This window comes from Chenopodium album, chromosome 21, assembly GCF_948465745.1.
Source record: "Chenopodium album chromosome 21, dcCheAlbu1.1, whole genome shotgun sequence".
Classification (NCBI taxonomy): Eukaryota; Viridiplantae; Streptophyta; class Magnoliopsida; order Caryophyllales; family Amaranthaceae; genus Chenopodium; species Chenopodium album.
In genome coordinates this window covers 26,070,978-26,091,730 of record NC_137854.1, presented here as the reverse complement: position 1 = coordinate 26,091,730, position 20,753 = coordinate 26,070,978, and the positions used below count along the sequence as shown (strand labels likewise).

At 33.9% G+C, this 20,753-nt stretch overlaps 1 protein-coding gene across 2 annotated transcripts; it reads right to left on the bottom strand.

Annotated features, from left to right (window-relative positions):
• Nucleotides 1-670: 670 nt before the first annotated feature.
• Nucleotides 671-20,270, bottom strand: LOC145601946 (uncharacterized). Of its 2 annotated transcripts, XM_081658036.1 has the most exons (12): nt 20,067-20,270; nt 17,749-17,895; nt 17,432-17,614; nt 16,344-16,426; nt 16,046-16,244; nt 13,527-13,648; nt 12,216-12,282; nt 6,671-6,721; nt 3,865-3,917; nt 3,513-3,723; nt 3,014-3,184; nt 671-1,022 (listed from the first exon to the last, which is right to left on the bottom strand). In XM_081658036.1, exons 1-12 carry the CDS (start codon nt 20,139-20,141, stop codon nt 948-950), a joined length of 1,437 nt encoding a protein of 478 aa, XP_081514162.1. In that variant the 5' UTR covers nt 20,142-20,270; the 3' UTR covers nt 671-947. The 2 variants fall into 2 exon arrangements, with proteins under 2 accessions (XP_081514162.1, XP_081514163.1); XM_081658037.1 differs by lacking the exon at nt 20,067-20,270 and having other exon boundaries at nt 17,762-17,896.
• Between the last annotated feature and the right edge of the window lie 483 nt (nt 20,271-20,753).

Below are 20,753 nucleotides of genomic sequence, written 5' to 3'. Positions count from 1 at the left end.
GTCTCTTTTGAGTTGCACTTTTATCGATCCATTATTGTATCAAAAATTTTGGATACGATTATTTGGGCATTGAATTTTTCAATTTGCTCTGGTTGGATGTTAGTTCAATTTGATTTGAAATTTTGCTAAATTATAAAGCCACTAAAAGTTTCACTACGTAATTAACTTTCTACATTTATCCATGGATAAAAAGAGTCTAATAACAAGTTTACATTTCATGACCTTAAATTCTTATAAGAATATTTTATCCATAATAGGATTCATGTTATGTTTAGTAATTGCACAAGTCCATAACACAATTCCTTCATTTAACTCATCCAATCCCATACTCATAATCAATACAGTACAATTTACATCTACAAACCAAAATGAGATTATTTTAATATTCCCTCTGTTCCTAAATGATTGACACATTTAAATTTGACACACAAATCAATCCACTAGTTTAACCTTAAATATACACAAAGTATTATTAAATGTTTACAAAAAAAATATATAAAATAATTTGATATCATGAAGCTTTATATTAATATCTATTTCACAATTTGATAAATTTATTTATTGTATATTATTAAAAAAACGATAGTTAAAATAATTATATAAATAATTAAAAAAAAAGTCAAAACATCACAATAATTTAGAGATGGGGAGTGTGAAACTTCACAAGTCATTTCAATTCATAAATACATTTATACATATTGAACATTTTTTCACACATCCTGAACATGAAGCATTGAGGAACCAAAGAACTGATTCTCCAGGCCACATGAATAGGTTTCATGGTAGTATACTTTTTTTTAGCAATGTACATATTCTAAAGAATAGGTTTTATGGTACGTTAATGGTATACAATGTTCTCTTTTCTGCATATCTGCACCACTGCACGTAGTAGTTCTCTGAACTCAGCTGTATCTTGCCCCCAATGAATCTAAAGGAGAAGCGCGTATTTATTCTTTAATGTCCCATTTTATATCATCTTTGAAGGGCCCAGATTCACGCAATACCTTCATCACAAGCATCATCTGAGGAATAATCAACAGATCATTAAACCCAGAATATAAATAACTTCATCACAAGCATCATCTGAGGAATAATCAACAGATCATTAAACCCAGAATATAAATAAGATGATTTCGTATGGTTGTGGCCATCAATTCTTTATTCTTGTAAATTATTACATAATAAAATTACTACATCCGTTTCATAATAATCGCACAATTTCTATATTTTTTTACAATTATGCAAAAAACATTTGTTAACATGTAAATATTTTTTGAGTATTCTTTAGGTATATTTTCATTACATCAACCTTCTACAATTCTTAGTAACATATCATTACAAGTATTAATGGTCAAAGCTGTAACTTGACATATTTATCTGTCAAAATGTTATAAAAATATCATAATGTTTTGATTATTATAAAATGGAGAAAAATATCATTTAAAACCATCAACCCACGTTTACCGTTCTACTATTTTTTTTTTATTCTCAGCCTCTTTACTGGGGGGCATTTTGTTCAACTCATTCTAAATTCATGCTCCCTCAGTATTCTTTTTTTGCACCATGGACCCACTCTATGTGAGATTTATTAGTCAAATGGGGCAATAAAAGAGGGATGGAGCGACTGCTTCATACCTTTTCTTAAACCAAATACACCCTTAAAGTACTTGATGGTAAGCAATGGATTTCAAAACCCTTCACCCAACCAAGATTCCTCATCGGCAAGTTTGTTAAAGGACCAATTCAACCAAAAGCTTAAGCTTATGGTTGAGGCCCAGGAATATGTTTTATACTCTATCACGCCCCCTCACACGAGAGCCCGTTGGGCTAGAAGTGTTGATGCAGCATGGGCCCTCCTCATACCCTGTGCTTAATATTCCACTCGAAAGTGGGGGATGGATGAGATTCAAACCCGTGACCTTTGTGTCACGCTGGCTCTGATACCATGTTAGCGGACCAACTCAACCAAAAGCTTAAGCTGATGGTTGAGGCCCTGAAATATGTTTTATACTCTATCACGCCCCCTCACACGAGAGCCCGTTGCACTAGAAGTGTAGATGCAGCATGGGCCCTCCTCATACCCTGTGCTTAATATTCCACTCGAAAGTGGGGGATGGATGAGATTCGAACCCGTGACCTTTGTGTCACGCTGGCTCTGATACCATGTTAAAGGACCAATTCAACCAAAAGCTTAAGCTTATGGTTGAGGCCCAGGAATATGTTTTATACTCTATCAAAGTTAATTAAATAAATTGGTGCAAATCTACGAGTCACTATAGTACACTTTTTACCTCAAAAATACCATAGTAGACTTCTCCAATATTCTCATGGCCAAATTTGCTAAAGGAATACTGGGTATTTTTTTTTTCAATCCCTAGTTAGTGTGGATAGTTTAAAAAGACATATCACAGATTAACATTGTTTTAAATTCTAATACAGTAACTTTTTTTAAAGATGTTACAACCAATAAATCCTGTGAGAAACTACAGAAACTATGTACACTTTTATCCTCCAAAAGGGAGAAGATAACTTAATTGTTTGGATTGAGACAATTGGGAGTGAAGAGAAAAGAAGGGACTTATCCACCCTTATATGAATGCCATTTGGTAAGAGGGAAAGGGAAGAAAATGGAAGGATCATATTTCCTCCCTCTTTAATAAACTAAATCCTTCCAATGTTAGAAAGATAAAAAGAAAATGTAACCTTATGTTCTCCCTCGTCCCTGCCTTCCTTCCCACTCCCCCCCCCCCCCCCTCTTTTTCCCTCCCTTTCACTTTTCTATCCAAACCAGTGACAGGGTAATTGGAAGAATATGACCATCCATGGTCTTAATCATGGTTTAAAAAAAAAAAAAAAAAATAGGTAATGAATCTAATGATATAGGCTGAAAATAAATGATGCAAGAGTAGCTTTCACATCCAATTCAAACTCTGAGGAATACTTTGTTAACCCACTAACAAATATGAACTGGTGAAAATATAAGCCGAGATAATCATATTAAATGTGATAATACCTGGTCTGTTTCCCGCACAAGAAAATCTTTGATAGCTTTCCGAAATTCTTCGTCAACAATGTAATGGCAGCTGTAAGTTGTTACAGGTAGGTATCCCCGCTGGATTTTGTGCTCACCCTGAGCTCCTGCTTCCACCTTGTCCAAATTGAATTCAATAGCAGCTTCTATTGCCTACAATACCAAGAAAGTGATGGACAGACAAACTTTAATTACTGAACAAAATAATAGAAACATTATCAATAAGGTCAAAAAAAGTATACATCCAATGGTGGCTTAATAAAAAGCGGCTAAACAATTTATTAGCTTTATATCTGAACAGTCTAGCAGGCCGATGTAATCAGCCATCGATTGTACACGTTAAGTTTCATCAATATATCACTTTATGTCCCCACTTGACAAAAGTTTGAACTTCGATATGGAAAAAAAAAAAATGCAACCTACAGGATCAACTTTGATGGCATATATCACATATTCACATGCCAAATAATGTTAAGCAAACCTGGTAGTAACATGCTTCGAAATGCAAACTTGGATAATAAGATTCTGGAAGACAACCCCATAGGCGTCCATATATGGTGTCACCACCAATAAGATTGAGAGCCCCAGCAACAAGTTCATTCTGTTCTTCAGCGATAACTAGAAGCACTTGATCTCCCATCTTTGATGCCATGTTGTGAAAAAAATCCCTTGTCAAGTAAGGAGTACCCCACCTACATATTTACAGTAGCATAAAGATGACTTTTTCCTTATTTGAAGTACAATATTAAATGAATTAAAAGTTTAACCTGCGCAAAATTATTTTAAATAGAAAAGCAATTCCTGTAGGAAAAATGCAAGGTCATGAACTCTACTTGTTGTCAGTAGTATTCTTGTAGAATTGATAGAAAGTGTCCCAGTGTTTTGCCTGAAAAAGCAGATTTTAGTAACTTAAAGAAACCAGCAATAACAGCAAAGGAAAATTTATTATATAACTTAAAAACTACCACAATAGTTGCATTAAGTGTCTTAGTTTTCTGAAAAACTAACATTTTTCTCCATTCATTGACAGAATAAAGCTATGTAATAGTAAGAATTCATGAAGTAGAAAATAAAAAAAAGTCATCAGGCCCCACCATGATTACGTTTTCAGCTTTTGGAACCTGCTCCCCCCCCCCCCCCCCCCCCACCGTCTGTTCCAGAAAAAAAAAAAAAAAAAAAGAAGAGGACAAACAGAGATAAATTGTGGCTGAAAGTCCCATGCTTTTAAGGCTTTTTGATCTCACTCAATGTGCACCCAGGTGAATTTTTTTTAAGAGACCACCCATCCTATGATCCTAAGGCCAAGTTATGCATGCTTAAACCGACAACCAAAAATGAAGATATCAGCACAAGGGCTCCCAAAATAGTAATTGTTTATTGATGCATACACTGCCATCAAAACCCTTAAGCACAATGTGTCCATAAGCCCGAGTATCATACACATCCAAGATACATTAAAATTTTCATAATATTTTCAGCTGTATCATGCACATAGTTAGCCCACACTCAGTTTTTGATCAATTGCTCATATGAAGACCTCCAAGTGAGCAAGAAAGTAGCTTTGGGTGAACTATACAGTATACACCCTGGTATATATCAAAATTTGCTTTTATAGATCCATATGTGGTGTTCTAATAGCACTTGGAAACTTAACCACTAATATGAATGTTATATTGTCACACATTTAAAGCAGCCAAGACTCATCCCTCTCATAAGGACTAGTTAACCAAAAGAATCATTCTCAAAGGCCCAACAATTACAAACTATTTTAATACCGTATGCAAAACACTAACCACCTTTAGGGCTACAAGTAGTTATTAGAAATTGCAACAGAAGTGAAGACTATTTCACTATCAATTCGACCTGCCCAAGTTATCATCTATCATAAAAACATTATCAAACTTCCTTAGAGGCCAAGTCAAGCATGCTTATAAATGAAATACTTAACACATTTTAAGCTTCCTGATAGAATGCAGCTTGTTGGTATAGTTAGTTTATTAAAAATGTTTGTAAAGACAATTTACCTCTAATTGGGATGTTACATTAAAAGGTCATAATAAAGCTCAATGGTACAAATTCTGATTTATGTTTTGTTCTCTCCACCTTATTCTTATTACTTGTTCTTGTTATAAAAAGACCACATCAGAAAATTTTAGACCACGCCACATCAAAGTTTCTTAATTCTGTTTGCTTGTGGTGATATATCTTTAACAATGGAATTGTAAAAATAATGAAAATTATATAGTTGAAAAATACACATTGACACGAATTTAACAAGATCCTATTTTATATATTTTATTTTTCTTATACATTGATATACAATTAAATTCAAAGTTTAGTCAAATTAGACAATCAGCTCATACAAGACCTTAATTAACTTCATATTGCAGTCATTTTTATCACAAAACATACTTCCTATTCTTTCACCTTTTTTTTTTTTTTTTTTTTTTTAATTTGCAACATTTGGGTTCGGCACAGAAATTAAGAAAGGAATTAAGTAACAAAAATGCCCCTCCAGTAACTTTTAATGTGGGTAAGGGTAAGATGAGTATTTGGTGTGCAAATACAAGTAAAAAGTTTATAAAAACATACCTAAAAAAGAAATGATGCAATTAATATGCAACTTACTAAAAAGGAATTTGGTGCATTAAAAAAAACGGAGGAAATTTTTTTTTTTTTAGGTCAAAGTGACCGATTTTCATCCCATTCGAAACCTTAAGGTAACATAGAATGTAAATTGGGGTTTTTTTTTTAATTTATATTATTTTTTAAAATTCAAACTTGCTTAATGTTGCGAATAGTTATGGATTATGATTTTAGGTTAAAAATCGATTAAAAACAAGGAGGTGGGTGAATTGAAGCTCATATCGCATTATAGATTATGTTTTTCAGTTTTGGGTTTAAATTCATCATATGGGGTTTTTTTTTGATGTCCTTATCATTGAAAATCAAGCAAAAAGGGAGAGGAAAAATAAAACACGGTGAGTAGGTCCTATGTGGTCGGGATTTGGCCGGAAAATGTGCTAAGGTAGTAAAGTTTAGCGAGTTACAAACAAAAAGTTTAGAACTAAAAAAAAAAGGTAGTAAATCCTAAAGAGTAATATTTAAATGGTTGTTAAAATCAAAACATCCAACATTTTATATCAATTGTAGTTCATTTTTTCAAATTTGTTGTTCATCCAATATATTTGTTATATTTCACAAGGCTCCAAATTAATAAACAAGAAAATATCCCCACTTTAATTTCATCCACAAACACCACAAATAAATCTTTAGAATTTCTTGTGTATAAGGATAAGTATGAGCAAATAACACCTACAATGGAAAATATATAACAAATGCAGTGAAACAGTTGTTGCTAACATATAACAAATGTTAGTACCTTTAAGACAAAGATTCAATTTTGAGGACATGGTAAGCATAAGGAGGGAGAAGTGGTGATGCAATGCTTCTATGACAATCATGTGGTCTGAGTGGCTGGAGTAGAATTCAAGGATGTTCTTAGAAGTCTCTTTATCTTTTCAAAAGCCACTTATTTCGCTTTGCTATTAGATAAGGTGGCTGGGGTTTTTAAAAGTTACACAATCAGGCAAATTTAAAAACAATAGATTAATATGCAATTTTATTTCTAATGAGTACCTTAATCTCATATCCTCGAAGACGCTTCATAGTCAAGTTTTGTGCAGAAATCTGTAACAAATAGAAACAAGAAGTTAAAATATTGCAAAATTCATAACCATATTCAACAATTCAGTTGAATTAGCACCCTCCTAAACGTTTTATTTAAACAAAATACTACTTCTATTTCATTTTATTTACTACTTTGAAGGGCACACATACTCCCCGGTAAAATTTGTTTGTGAGTAAGATAGAGAGAGAAACTTAAGGATGCATGTGATGAGGAGAGAGAAATGACAACCTAAAAGGAAAGAAAACAATTGTTGCAAATAATGTGTAGCATCCATTTTTGGCAAAATTACAGAGATATGAAATAAAACCTATTACCAAAAGATAAACACAAGGAAGAATAATCAATCTAACAAATAGTACAAAATAGGGGACATATTTACACGAACATATCATTCCAATTCTAGTTACCATGAAATAACTGATAACAAAACCTCATTAGCAAGACACTAAAATCCTACTTGCTATTAGAGATTAAAGGGATAAAACACCAAAAGAATTGTTGTGACCTCATTCCCCCGTAGACCTATCAAATGGCAGGTCATGACGGGTTCAAGTAGGTTAATTTGGGATCAAGTCCTGCATGACGGCAATATCCACTCCATGGCGGCCAATACGACGAGACACTGACAAGACCAACTCACTACTTTGCCTGGATTTCGAAATGGGTGTGAGTCACAGAAACATAGAAGGAAAAAAATTGTAAGATGTGAGACTAAGGCAATGAATATGGTTTTATAATTGGGTCATTTTAAGTCACAATGGGTAAAAAATCTTCTTTTTTTCAACTTATGATCATCAAAAGTTTGATTTTCAATCAACCGGAGTGCTGCCTACACATAATTGATTTTTACAAGTGGTATAGAAAAGTGAGTGTTTTAAATATATTGAGTCGAAATGCTTGTGCATGCCCTCAACCTATGATCAATCACCCTTTCCCATAACTTCATAGTCTAGCTTGATCCCTTGATAGTTAGAACAATTTTGAGTGTCTCTTTTGTTTTTATAGACCGGGACTAAGGTGCTCTTCCTCTAATCTTGCGGGATCCTTGTAGCCCACCATATTTTGTTAAAGAGGGTTGTTAACCAATAAATACCAATTTTACCCAAACACCTCCACACCTCTACATCTTGGTTTTAAAAAGCGCGCCTAGGCGCGACTCGCTCCCACACTCTGAGAAATGGGCTTTAGCTAGGCGAGGCTCAGTTACCTACGGAGAAACCACCCCAAAGCCAAGTCAGTATGCTATCTCCTACTACAGGAATAGCGCTAGCTAAGCTTGTAATTACTGTAACTCCCCAAAAGCTCATCTGACCCCAAGGTAGTACGTATCCTATAAAAGCTGTCACAATCATTAATAAGAAGATTACAACTCCGAGACACTGAACAAATTCCCTAGGAAGGCGCGTGCCTCAAAGCGCCTTTAGTAAGGTGCGCCTTTGCGTCTCAAGGAAAATAACTAAGATATAAGCTTTAATTGAAGAATGATGGGCTCTTTTTCAAATTTAGACTACCTTAGCTTTATATATATTATTATTTAATTTATTATGAATTTTTTTAATTGGTAATAAGTACAATCAAAGTAAAAAATAATTTGAAATAAATATGTAAATACATGCGCCTTGCATACAAAAGGCGCGCGCCTTCGCGTTGCGCCTCGCACCTAGGCTGCAAGGACCATTTGCGCCATGGTGGGCCTTGCGCCTTTTAAAACTAAGCTCTACATGTATACCATCGAGACCAACCAATTTCTTAAGGTTCATCTTCTTTAGTGTAGTCTCCACCTCTATTCTCTAAATCCTTCGCACATACTTCACACTGATTTATTTATCATTCAAAAAGTTATCTCCTCTCTAATGTAAATCAAGAGGCTAATTCTTTTGAAGGGTTTAATACACTTCTAGAAGGTCCAAACAACTCCATTGTAGACTGCCAAACAAGAAAATAAACAAGGAAAGGTTCAACAGCTTAAATGGGGAAGAAAGAAGCATTATTTACAAGGAAGACAAAATCGGTGACTTGGCGACGACACTGACTGCCACGCACTGGCTTCCTAGCTCCGGCTTGGACTCTTCTTGACGTGCTGGTGAGGCGTGTGCCCTTCCTTGGTGGCACAGAAGTTTTTACCTTTCACTTAAAAGAGTTTTTCTTGGTTTAAGCACTTAGGATTAGCTTTATTTTCTATTATTTAATTGCTATAAACTTCCTAAGGTTATTAGGAAGTTTTGTAGTTGGTTAGAGTTTCTTTAGGAGTAGTTTTTCTATTCTTGTTAGAAGTAGTTTTTCTATTCTAATTAGGATGCTTAGAGCACAAGGTTAGGGGTTTGTCCTAGTCCTTGTAGGAGTAGAAGTAGTGCCACTTATGACTATAAATAAGGGGAATTTCATGGCTTTACGAAAGATATAAAATATACAAAATTTCTAAGTTTATTTCTTAAGTTGCATACTTAAGTTTGGTTGATTGCGATCAATTGTTGTTTTGCTTGTTTTAGTTTAAAACATTCGTTTAGATTGATTAATTAGGTGGATTCTTAGTTGATTAGTCTTAGTTCTTGTTTAGTTCTTGGTGGATTTCCTGTATAGAATTAAGCTCGAACATATCCCTTGTGTTTTGTTGATTTTTGGATCAATAAATCACATCATCTTAGTATAGAGCCATGTTGGCGTGCTTTCGGTAGAAGATAAACTGGTAGCGTTTGGCTGCGTATCTTTGGCTGAAATTTTGAGAGTACACTCTAAAAACGTCTAGCTACCACGTCGTAAAATTTCGTAATTTTTGGATTAATGACGAGTTCTGCACAGCCTCAAACTTTTGGTGTTGCTCACTGATTTGCGGAATCATGCATGACGAAGAGAGACCAGTAGTTCTAAGGAATTTAACCTTAGAACAAGCACATGAACTTCGAAGAGATCGACAAATAGCTGATTTGGCAGAAAGGTTGGATGAAGTTTTGAAGAGGCGAAGGAGGAGAGATCGGCCAAAGGATGATGGTCGAAATTTGAGACTAGATCTCCCTGAATTCAATGGGAGTATGACTGAGCCCGAAAAATACTTTGAGTGGGTTAAAAGAGCCGAGACACTCTTTGATTACAAGGAGTATGGCGAGAGAAAGAAGTGCAAGATAGCCAAGTTGAAGCTCACTGATTATGCAAGCCTATGGTATGATAATTTGAAAAAGAAGAGGCGTAGAGAGGAGCATTCTAAAATCACAACCTGGGAACAACTCAAGAAACATATCCTTTGTGTTTTGTTGATTTTCAAATCAATAATTCACATTATTATCACAACTCCTTGACTTCTATTAAACGATTTATCGAAGTACCCCTTCCACCTTTCCATCATGTCATCATCTTGTACCAGAATAATTTGGTTCTTATCTTTGACACACTTTACCATGCCAATATCCTTTCTCGTCTCTTGTCTTCTCTTCGCCATCTTATAAATGACCTTGTCACCCTCCACTGATAAGTTTTTTCTTGCGCTTGGTGGACATATGCCTTTTCTTTACTCATAGCCTCTTTATGCGCTGCAAAGGTTTTGTCGCTGCTACATTTATTTAATTGATTAAGGATTTGGATTTTTTTTGGATTGAATTTGATAATGTGGTTAGAATTAATGAAATTTATTGCGTTTTGTTTTAAGTATTTTTATTTTGATAAAATCTGAATATTCATCTTAGCTTAGATATTTTTTAGAATAAAGTATAAAGTTGTTTATGTAAAATATCACAATTACCTTTGACTATAACCATTGTATATTTAAGTTAGCTCCTAAATAGGCTTGTAGCTCCTAATTTGTAGCTTTATCGTTAAGTGTAATCTAGCTAGTTGTACATTCTCTAGACTAGAACTACGTAACTAACTCATGAATATAAACACACTTATGCATCATGAAAAGCCATTATATCATCTTTCATTTACAAATACTATACTGACTATCACCAAGGGGAGATAGATAAAAATTCTCAACAAAAAAATTGTTAAGTTTATTTTCACGCTTAATTCTTCAAGTAAGTACATACACTTTCCTATAATTTTATAATATTATCGAAAATAAAAATTTGAAAGTTTTAGTATATACTATGATAAGTAGTTTTTTTTGTGATTATCACCTTAACACATGTATATAGGATTATTGTTAATTTACATGTTTACTTATTAGTTTACAATAATTATATAACTAGGTATTAAATTAGCAGACACCAATTTATCAAAATGTATCTTAGTTGTCAAGTTTTTTTTCATTTGCAATTCATTGACATGTATTGATATATGAATTTGTGATGACAAAATGGTGTAAAATTTCCAAATATTTAAAAAATTAAATGCCAAATTACTCGTATATCTTTGTGATTCAAGTATAATAGATTTGATGGTAAACGACCTGAATATTTGTAATTTTCATGTTACGATATAAATTTTCAATATATTTAAAATTAATCTTTATTAATACTACTACTAGTATATATTGATAGAGATTAATGAGAAAAATTAGTATTCAAGTAATTAAGCAATGAGTACAATACCATGCTATTTAGGGATGTGTAAGTGTGTATTACTGTGGTCAGATTGACTTGTAAGCTAGCATAGGGGGCTAATAGCTCATTTTTCATTAAAGTTTAAACATTATAATCTGCAAGGTTTTATAGCATAGATGGAATATAGTTTATAGTACAGAGTAATTACCAAAGACGTTTGTTTAGCCTAACTAATACAATAAGAACCTAATTTTATTTTAAAGTAATCTATTGTCTGCCATTTTGTGCTAAAGAGTGAAGAATTTAAGTTCTCATTGTTAAGCCAATTTTAATATGACAAATTAACGAGTGGATTGCTGAGTTTCTCAAAAAGGCAAAAGATGTGCTACCACTCTCTAGCAGTAGTATCAATTTAGCTACTCCATAATCAAATTTAAAACACTTGTTTACCAAAATTTAATTTGAATACGAGTATATGCACTTGACTTAATATTCCTATTGTTTTAATAACCCAATTCATTGATAATACTTGTGTCTGAAATAATATGCAACATGTGTGTACATTTAGCCAAAGACAATGCCTCCTAAGGAAAGGGCTACCCCTAAAGTGACGGAGAGCTTTTGGATTTGTGCCTTGAAAGAAAAAAGCATTGGTATTGCTAAGTTTGATTGGGATATTGTCACAGCCACTTTGGCCGACCGAGGCATAAGCGTTGACCAACCGGCATGCAAGGCCTTCGGGGATACCGCTTGCTCGCAAAGGCATTCGGATGATCAGTTCAAGCAGTATGAGCCAAGTGAGGCCAAAGTGACTCTCACTCATTTCTTTGAGAGGTTATATGGAACTAAACTAATTGGCATCTAAAACTACTGTGGAAGAGAAGCAATTGCTTGGAAGCCTCACCATTGAAATCCAACGTTGAACCATTAATGACACTATTAGACATTCTTTTATTAAATCAATTTTTTTATAGCCTACGAGAATGAGAAAGGATATCCCAAGTATCATGGGTCTGACCTTTTTACGCTCCTGGCGAATATTTTTTCTTTTGCTTTGCTTCAAATCCATCAAAAATCCATCAAAACTGTTGCCAAAGAAAAACAATTAAACCCTCATCAAAGCTAAGAATTCAATGCAATGATAATTATGTTTACAAGAATTGTAGACACAATAAGTTAGGTCAGGGGATATCTAATATTTACAAGTTTCTCTACTAGGATAACCTTTATAGTCTTTAAGGCCAATGCATATAGTGGTTATACTTTTATTATAGGTCCACTACATTGAGATAATTGAATGAATCTCATTTTCTACTTTGTCATTTTATCTATTTTTGTGTGTTTGCCTTTTTTTTTTTTTGGGTGTGTGTGTGTGAGTGCCATTGTCGTTCTTAAACCTCGCAAACATGTAAGGGAGAGGAAAGTGAATATCCTTGCAAGTTTTAGGTACATATCACTATAAAAGAACATAGAATATAGAAACTGTGCATTGTAGTATCAATCCTAAAAGACTAGTCAAAAAAATTAAATGTCCAAGATGCAAACTATTACATTCTCGCATTGTTATATCAATGCAATGAAGTTTTAATGATAGCTACTATTCTACTAACATAATTCTTCATTAAGCTATTCAATAAATTAATCTGAATATTAGTTAGAGTAAAACTTTATTTTAAAACACTAACCACATGTTTTCATTTTAAACTCTCTTCTATCTCATAGAACACTTTCCTTTCTTGACTAGAGTAAGAACATTAGCAGGTAGAAGGGAAAGTCCATTATATTATTTGTATTCATTTTATATTCCAGTGTCTTTACCACCTGTATTGAGTGATTTTGTTGTTATGTAGGTTGATAATGAGTTTACCAAAATTTTCTTGTTGTAGGTAAACATTGGCTACATGTCCTTTTAAAAAAATTCACCATTACTTTCTGAAGTATTTCTACCAATACTTCTCTTCCCTTTTTATATTTACATTCCCAATCCTAGGATGATTCTAGACTATGTTTTGTCTCATGTGCATAGGTGGCAACTCTTGGTTCATTGCATATTTTCCCTTATGTACTACATCAGATGACTACCAACAATAATAACAATACTAAACTACCCATAATGCCCCTTCCCTAAGTAAATTCATTACACATTTTGTTCGTGAGGGTTTCACATCCGCTGCCCCAACAAATGGTTGCAATATTTACCACTTAAGCCAATCCTATGCTTTACCAATTGTCAGAATATCACAACTACATCCTTTGTTCTATTTTCCTGGTTAGATGTATAGTTGAGGGATGCATATAGTAGTAATTGTATCAAGTATGCTTCACTTACTTCTTGTAATTCCGGTTTTTCCAGTGGTATTGCATGCCTATTCTCTGAAGGAAGCCCTTCTCTTTCATCCTCTGCCACTGACTTTCATTTGAAAACGTAACATGCATTGATGAGACCTGGAACTGGAAAAAGAAGTATAGAATTAATGACACTATGCAAAAAAATCAACACTTTGAGTGCTCATTAGTGGCCTCTTGAGTAAAATTGCTTGTACTCATCAAATCCAAATTCTTCGATTTTTTTCAGGTCTAGTTTAGTGATTCCATTTTTCCCCTTTCAATATTTCAAACCCCCACCCCAAGATTTAAGTTCCTCCTTGGAAAAAAAAACAAGAAAACAAAAGGCTAACCAAATTATAAAAAAATTATTAAAAAAAATAAGTGCCACTTTCAAACTTAGAACTGCCAAGGCACGAAACCCAACCTAAACACCAAAACCATCCTAGCCAACAATTACAGTCACATCTCACTCACCACTAGTCCACCAAAACAACACCACCATTTCAGCCACTATCAACACGTCCACAACAGTGAACTTGCTCTGAACCACCAACTGCCCCCATTGAGTAGGTGACAACTATGATTCCTCTGTAAACACCGTCATCCCTAGACCTCATCTTCCAGCACAGCCGACACCATCCCCTCCACTGAACCACAATGACAATTTGATGTCCTGCCATAAAACATCTCAACCTCTCACTAAAATATCACTGCTCCTTCGACTTCTGAAAAAACCACAATAGCCAACAAAATCTAGTGACATATACTTCCTCCGTTCTTTATTACTAGACTTGTATTCCTATTTGGGAAGTTTCTTTTTACTTGACCTGTTTCCTTTTTTGGCAAATTTAACACTACACTTTTACTTATTTGCCCTCACAATTTCGACATAATTGAAACCACTATCCCTTTGTTACCTTACCCCCTCCTTTCTCACCTTAGTCAGACATTCACTTAACCCCTTAGTTCTTCATAGTTCACCACCATATCCTCTCTCCCTCCTCCAAGTTAACCATGGCAGAATGGCAGCCACCCATCTCCACCACCCTAACCATATTTTTGAAACACCACCGCAACATCAACTATCACCCTTATATCTCTCTTCACCGTCGATGGTCTCCACACTCCTCTCCTCACCTCCACGTCTCTAGCCACCGTCGCACCGTCACCGCCTTAATTTGTATAAAGGCCTAAACTTCATCAAAATCGAAGCCATGGTGGTCGAATTTGGCCAGCAATTCTAGATCTGAAACCACCATAGCCAATTTCGACCACCAAGCTTTCTGAAAAATCTGCTCAAGGACGGTGGTGGTTGTTGGATTGGTCGAATTCGGCGGTATTTTCTCTTTCCTCATTTATTTAATTCAATGGTTGTAATTGTTGTGGTGGTTGTAATTGTTGCGGTGGTGGTTGCATTGTGGTGGAGGCTATATAGTTGTAGTGGAGGTTGTTGTGGAGGTTGTAGTGGTGGTTGTAATGGTGAGATGTGTGATAGTGACGGGAAAGGTAAGGGTAATGGGTAAGAGCAATATAGTCTTTTAGCTTTCTTTTCAACTTTTCCTTGATAATTGTGCCTAAATGGAGTATGTCAAGTAATAAAATACAGAGGAAGTAAGAAGCAAAGGGGGGTATCTCTTGTCAATTCCCTTTCCTTTAAGTAAACCAAGAGTAATCTTCATTACTTTCCAAATAATGAAATTGATTTCCTGTATTTATGATTTAAATCAGGACTTAACCAGTGAGCCACATTTCCACAGTTTCAAAACCAACCTCAAAAGACTCATAGCGTCAAGCCTTTTGAGTTTCTTTAATAACTCCTTCCAGTACAAGAAAGAAAGATAATCTGGTGTTCTAGTTTCAGAACCATTTCATTTCTGTGTTTCCTTACTAACAACAGTCCTTTTTCACTAGGCTTGGCGGGTTATCAGAATTCAGTAAGGCTCGGCACATAGGAAGAACACTGGCCACTGGCAGGATCCCTACTTAGTGTTGTCATGGTCTACTGGGTACACAACAGAGGTTTTCCTTTGGCAAGTCGCCAATAGTAGTCTTTTAAGACAGATAGTTTCAGATAAGACAGTTAATATGCATTGAAGAGAAAAAAATCATAGTAAAAAGTAACAACTAATAATGCGCTATTACTTATATCAATTTGCAAAATTTTCAAAAAGTAGTCATCTCAAAACACTTGTATTTCAGTTTAGCAAATGTCAGAAAAAATGGTATCTATATGAGACCATGTTTTTTCAGTTTGATTCCCCCACTTAAGCATACAATTAAGTTAACTTCAAACTTGGTACTCCGTATCTAATATGGTTTTCGAAATATTAGTAAGGACTGGCACATAAATTTATCTTCCTTAATGGTTTTCTACAAGGAAAGTGTGGTAAGCTTGGTAGGATAGACATTGTAAAGATAAGTTTGCACAGGAATTTTATGGTTGCTAACAAGTCAATATTCAATCATAAATATATACATGTAGCACTATTGACTGCATATATACATCATACAGACATGTACCTTCGTCGTTAGATCTTTTAATGCTGAGACAATAATATCAAAAGTCTCATCTTTGCAGGCTGTATTACGAAGTAAGATTCTTGGACCAGTAACTGGAGTGAATGGAACACAACTTTGTAACTTGGGATAATACCTCGAACCATAACTATAGTAAGCGTTGGCCCATGAATGATCAAAAACATATTCACCGTAGGAATGACTGCACGCCCATTTAAGGAACAAACGAATCAAAATGACTACATTAGCCAAGTAATCAATTGAGAAATTCTCCTTTTTCAACGGCTTTGCATGTTACTACCTTTTAAGGTATAGGGGAACCACACCAATGACATTGTCAACTTCATCCTTAGCAATAATGTGCTTTGGTGCCCATCCTGTTTCCTGAGTAATTTTTAGTCATAAGAACAAGTTCAATGAGATACTTATGCAAATCTGGATCAGCTATAGATAAGTATTTAGAAGACAGCACAAAGCAAACGATGAAAAGAGGGTGGAAAATAAGTATTAACTTGTAAAATGAAAGCTTTCAAGTCTACATAACTTGTGAGATCTTATGATAAAAAGCCCATCCATTGAATGACACTTAAGAATAAGTAGCAAACAATATACAAAAACATACACTTCTCTATTTTACAGGAAAACCCACACTTTCAAGAACTGGCATGTAAAATCCCAGAAAACATGACCGTAAGATTTTTTTTTTTTTTTTTAATCTAGCTTGCACAATAAACCCTTGATAAGCAAAAATGAAGGAAGTCTTAATTGAATTTGTGGATCAAATCCATATTTTTGGTGGAATTTGACGTGTAAAGTAATATTCTTGGGATTTGTGGTTGTACATAATTTAGGAGGTGCCAGGTGATGTGGGGAGCATCCATGAGACCTACGGATTAAGAGCTTATACTCAAATGTCTTTGTGTTTATTTTGATTTGAGATCATCCTTTGTGCTTGATTCTGTTCAACATAGTCCTTAAATTATTTGACTCAGGTTCATAACTTTGATTTTGGTTCAAAACCACAATATCCACCCAAAAAAAAAATAAGTACATAAAAAATAAATAAAAACTACATTTAGCTCAACAAAATTGACATTTCCCCATTTTACACCAAGCTACAAAATTTCTAGCCTCTATGAAAGTGATGGATGAGAAAAGAAAACAGAGCCATATGAATGGGTAATGAAAAGGAGCACTCGTACTTCTTTCATGCAAAGAGAAAGTGATGGAATGAGAAAAGAGAACAGAGTCTTATGAATAAGTAATGAAAAGGAGCACTCGTACTTAATTCATAAAGCTTTAATTTGCATAGAAGAAGCAACACGGAATTAACAAATAAATAGTGCATTCACTATAGAATAAATTATAGTGTTCAAGAGATTGCCAGACCTTCACAGAACAACGAGACTCCTCTAAGCTTGAAAGAAAACCATGAGAAAGAAATGGATTTAACTTTTCAGGTCCATTCATATCTACAGCACATGCATCCCATTCTTCAGATGAAACCTCAGAGATAGATGAGATAGCAGATATAGAAAGCTTCTTGGGTAATAAAGAATTAGTTTCAGCACTCTGTCAGCAATGAGGCAGAAACAGAATCAGATATCAAAGTCTGAAGTGCTTTTCAGATTCTGAGATCATATTGTTCTATTTTCACATTGAAAAGACCTCAAATAACTCATATAAAAGACCAAAACACAAAACACCTCTGAGCCTGACCCTGTCAAAGAGAATTCTCCTAGTGAAAGAGATGTGTCAAATTCCTCGACTGCCTTCTTGGATCCCCAAAAAAGAGCATTAATTTTTGGTCTGCATCTATAGTTCTGTGCCATGTTCTGAAATGGTTTTTTTTCCTACATTTGCATTCAAGATCACAATCATACAGCATTTAGTATCTATGCTGATAATATAACAGACACAATAGAATGATGAGATGAAACACAGTAACACCAAGCAGAACAATTACTAATCTTGAAATTTGCAAATTGTAACCTAATTTAACGGACTAGAGGAAATAATAAATGTCTCATCTTTCACTCTGGATCCACAATACTACTTTGTTCTTTCCAATGGCTATTCACCTCTTTCAAAGCTTTATCCTTCTTTCAATTAGGAATGTAAAAATGAAAAAAAGATCTTCAAAAAAAGAGGGAGATAATAGTAATGCAAAACAATGGCAAATTACCTGGTTGAAAGAAAGGCTAAAGGAGTAATAATATAAAATTTCAAGTCATTAGCATTAAAAATTAAGCGTCTAATTCACTTAAATTAGGAATTGATATATATATTTAGTACTATAGTGTTTGACTATATTTTCCTTTTTAACACATATTTGTTCTAAATTTGTAATATCAACTCCTTAGATCACGAAATTAACTATTCAACAACTAAAACATATAATTTCTCAGCTACTATATATATCACAGAAAGAAAAAAAAAAAAAAAAAAAAAAAAAAAAAAAAAAAAAAAAAACAGAAGATTTTAGGAAGTTCGTATTAATATCACAATCAAGTAAAAAGAAAAGTTAGCCACGTACTGTGAATGCACCATATCAAGATGCATTTAGCGTTGTCGTCGTTGTATATACTAACCTTTTTTGTTAACTTCATTGTTGAAAATTACCCAATTTCTAAAAACCAATTTGGTACAGCAACACTATAGAGGAATCCCTAGTCATGCTACACAGAAGGTATTAGCTGCAAAATAAAATACAACTGCCTGTAGCCTATTAATAAACAGGTGTTGCAGAGCATGACCAACAAAAAGAATGAGATTAATGATTGGTTGTTGCTATAAACTGCTTATAGTATACTGAGGCTTTGTCCTCTTATCCTTATTATTAATTCTTCACTTAATTTTTATTACTTCATATTACTAATCATTGTTACAATCAGAATACTAATCATTGATTGATTGTTACAATCAGATCAAACTGGTCTGCATCAGAAAATTTCAGACCAGACGAAGTGAATTCAACCTTAACAAAAATGAGGCCAGACAAGACTAGAACTTCAAATTTTTTTCAAATTAGAGAATATAGACTAGAACACTAGATCATTCTCTTTAGAAATGCACCCCATATAATCTATCGTTGGTGAGAGACCTTAAGATGCAAACACAATTCAATTGACAAGGATCAATATTCAATAACCCGATGCACATGTAAACAAACTTGGTCAAATATCTTTCAAACGTAATGGTAAATAAATGAATCTGAACAAAGTTTCAAGATCATTAAATAAACGAGCCAAGCTAAAACTCTATTGTCCGACTTGCTCAAGAACAACTTGTTTGTGTTTGCTTATAAGATTATTCGTGTTCTTTTATAAATTCATTTAAAACCCTTTCAAGCTTGAATTTTAACAACAAAAAAACTAATGAATAATATTTATTGTACGTTAGAAACAATGCTTTTATAGTAAATATTACTAAAGTATTCAGAATACATAGCTCGGCTAGAGCTTGAGTCCAATTTACACGAGCTACTCACGAGTCAGCTCGAACAACAAAATGCCTAAACAAGCCAAACTTGAACAATCAAATTGAAGGCTTGGTTGAGCTTGAGCTCATGTATTATCTATCAAGCCTAGCTCGAACAAACTAATATTTTGCTCGTCTCAGCTTGTTGACATCCCTATCAGTTGACAAACAAAACTTCTGTAAGGTCATCGAAACAATTTAAATTCTCAAATCGAACTCCACAAAAATTAATTCTAGAGTCTAGTCTACAGTAGTCCCTCTCGCAAAATTTATAAGCCATATACAACATTTGTATCAGCACAATTTTAATCAAATTACATTAATTTCTGCAATTATAAGCAAGTTTTCAGATAGTCACACGATTCATTTCAATGCATATAGCAATTTCAGCTCTAAATTATAAACAAACTTGCAAATTTTATGAATTTCACCAATAAATTTGTGAAACGACTACAAAATGACTAGAACTAATTGAAATTAATAGTTTTGACAAGATAATTCAGATAATAAGTTAATCAGCAGCATAAAGTTAATTTGGGCTTACGAGAAAAGAAAGAGTTCGACCCAGAAATTGCGAAGGTTGAAGCTCGAGTGGGTAGTAGCTGAATACTGCTGCCATAGCTGCCTGATTTGTTTGCTTGAAGATTTTCTCTCTCACTTCTCTCAAGTCTCAACCCAGTTAGTTTGTAAAAGTGACAAGTGACAAGTGACTGACGAGTGATGACAAGTATACAGCTGAACTACAACCGCAAGGAATATGTACATGTCAAAAAAGGAGCGTTAGAGGATCGTGATTTAGCGATTCACTTTTTATTTTTAATTATAACACGAGGGTATCTAGGTTTATCTCCTTGATAAACCAATCTTGTTTATCAAATGGTAGTATTATAATTTTTTTACATTTGGTGTTGTGAAATTAATAAATAATTTTTTTTAAAAAGAAAATGTGCTAAAATTTCAATATTCGTTGAACTAACGACGTTAGAGTGAATTAAGATGTTTTCTTCAAAATTAGAAAGTTGATGAAGTTAAAATTTTCTCAAAAATAACCCAAATCGTTAATTAAAAGATTTTTCTAGAAATTAAAAGCTTCCCGATTATTTGAAGTTTGAGATTAATGGAAACGGTGGAATTGAATGAAAGGGGTTTTCTTGCGCAAATTCTATGCTACCCCTAGAGTACCATGTGCATGATACTCCAGGTTTATAAAATTTATGCTATTTTAATATGA

What these genes read in the sequence shown, in the direction of transcription:
- LOC145601946 (XM_081658036.1), bottom strand. Translation starts at nt 20,141, where the DNA reads ATGGCAGCAGTATTCAGCTACTACCCACTCGAGCTTCAACCTTCGCAA. An exon ending in AGTCTCGTTGTTCTGTGAAG is followed by an intron (nt 16,427 to 17,431) that starts GTCTGGCAATCT and finishes AAAATTACTCAG; the next exon opens with GAAACAGGATGGGCACCAAA. An exon ending in GTTCCCCTATACCTTAAAAG is followed by an intron (nt 16,245 to 16,343) that starts GTAGTAACATGC and finishes ATGGGCGTGCAG; the next exon opens with TCATTCCTACGGTGAATATG.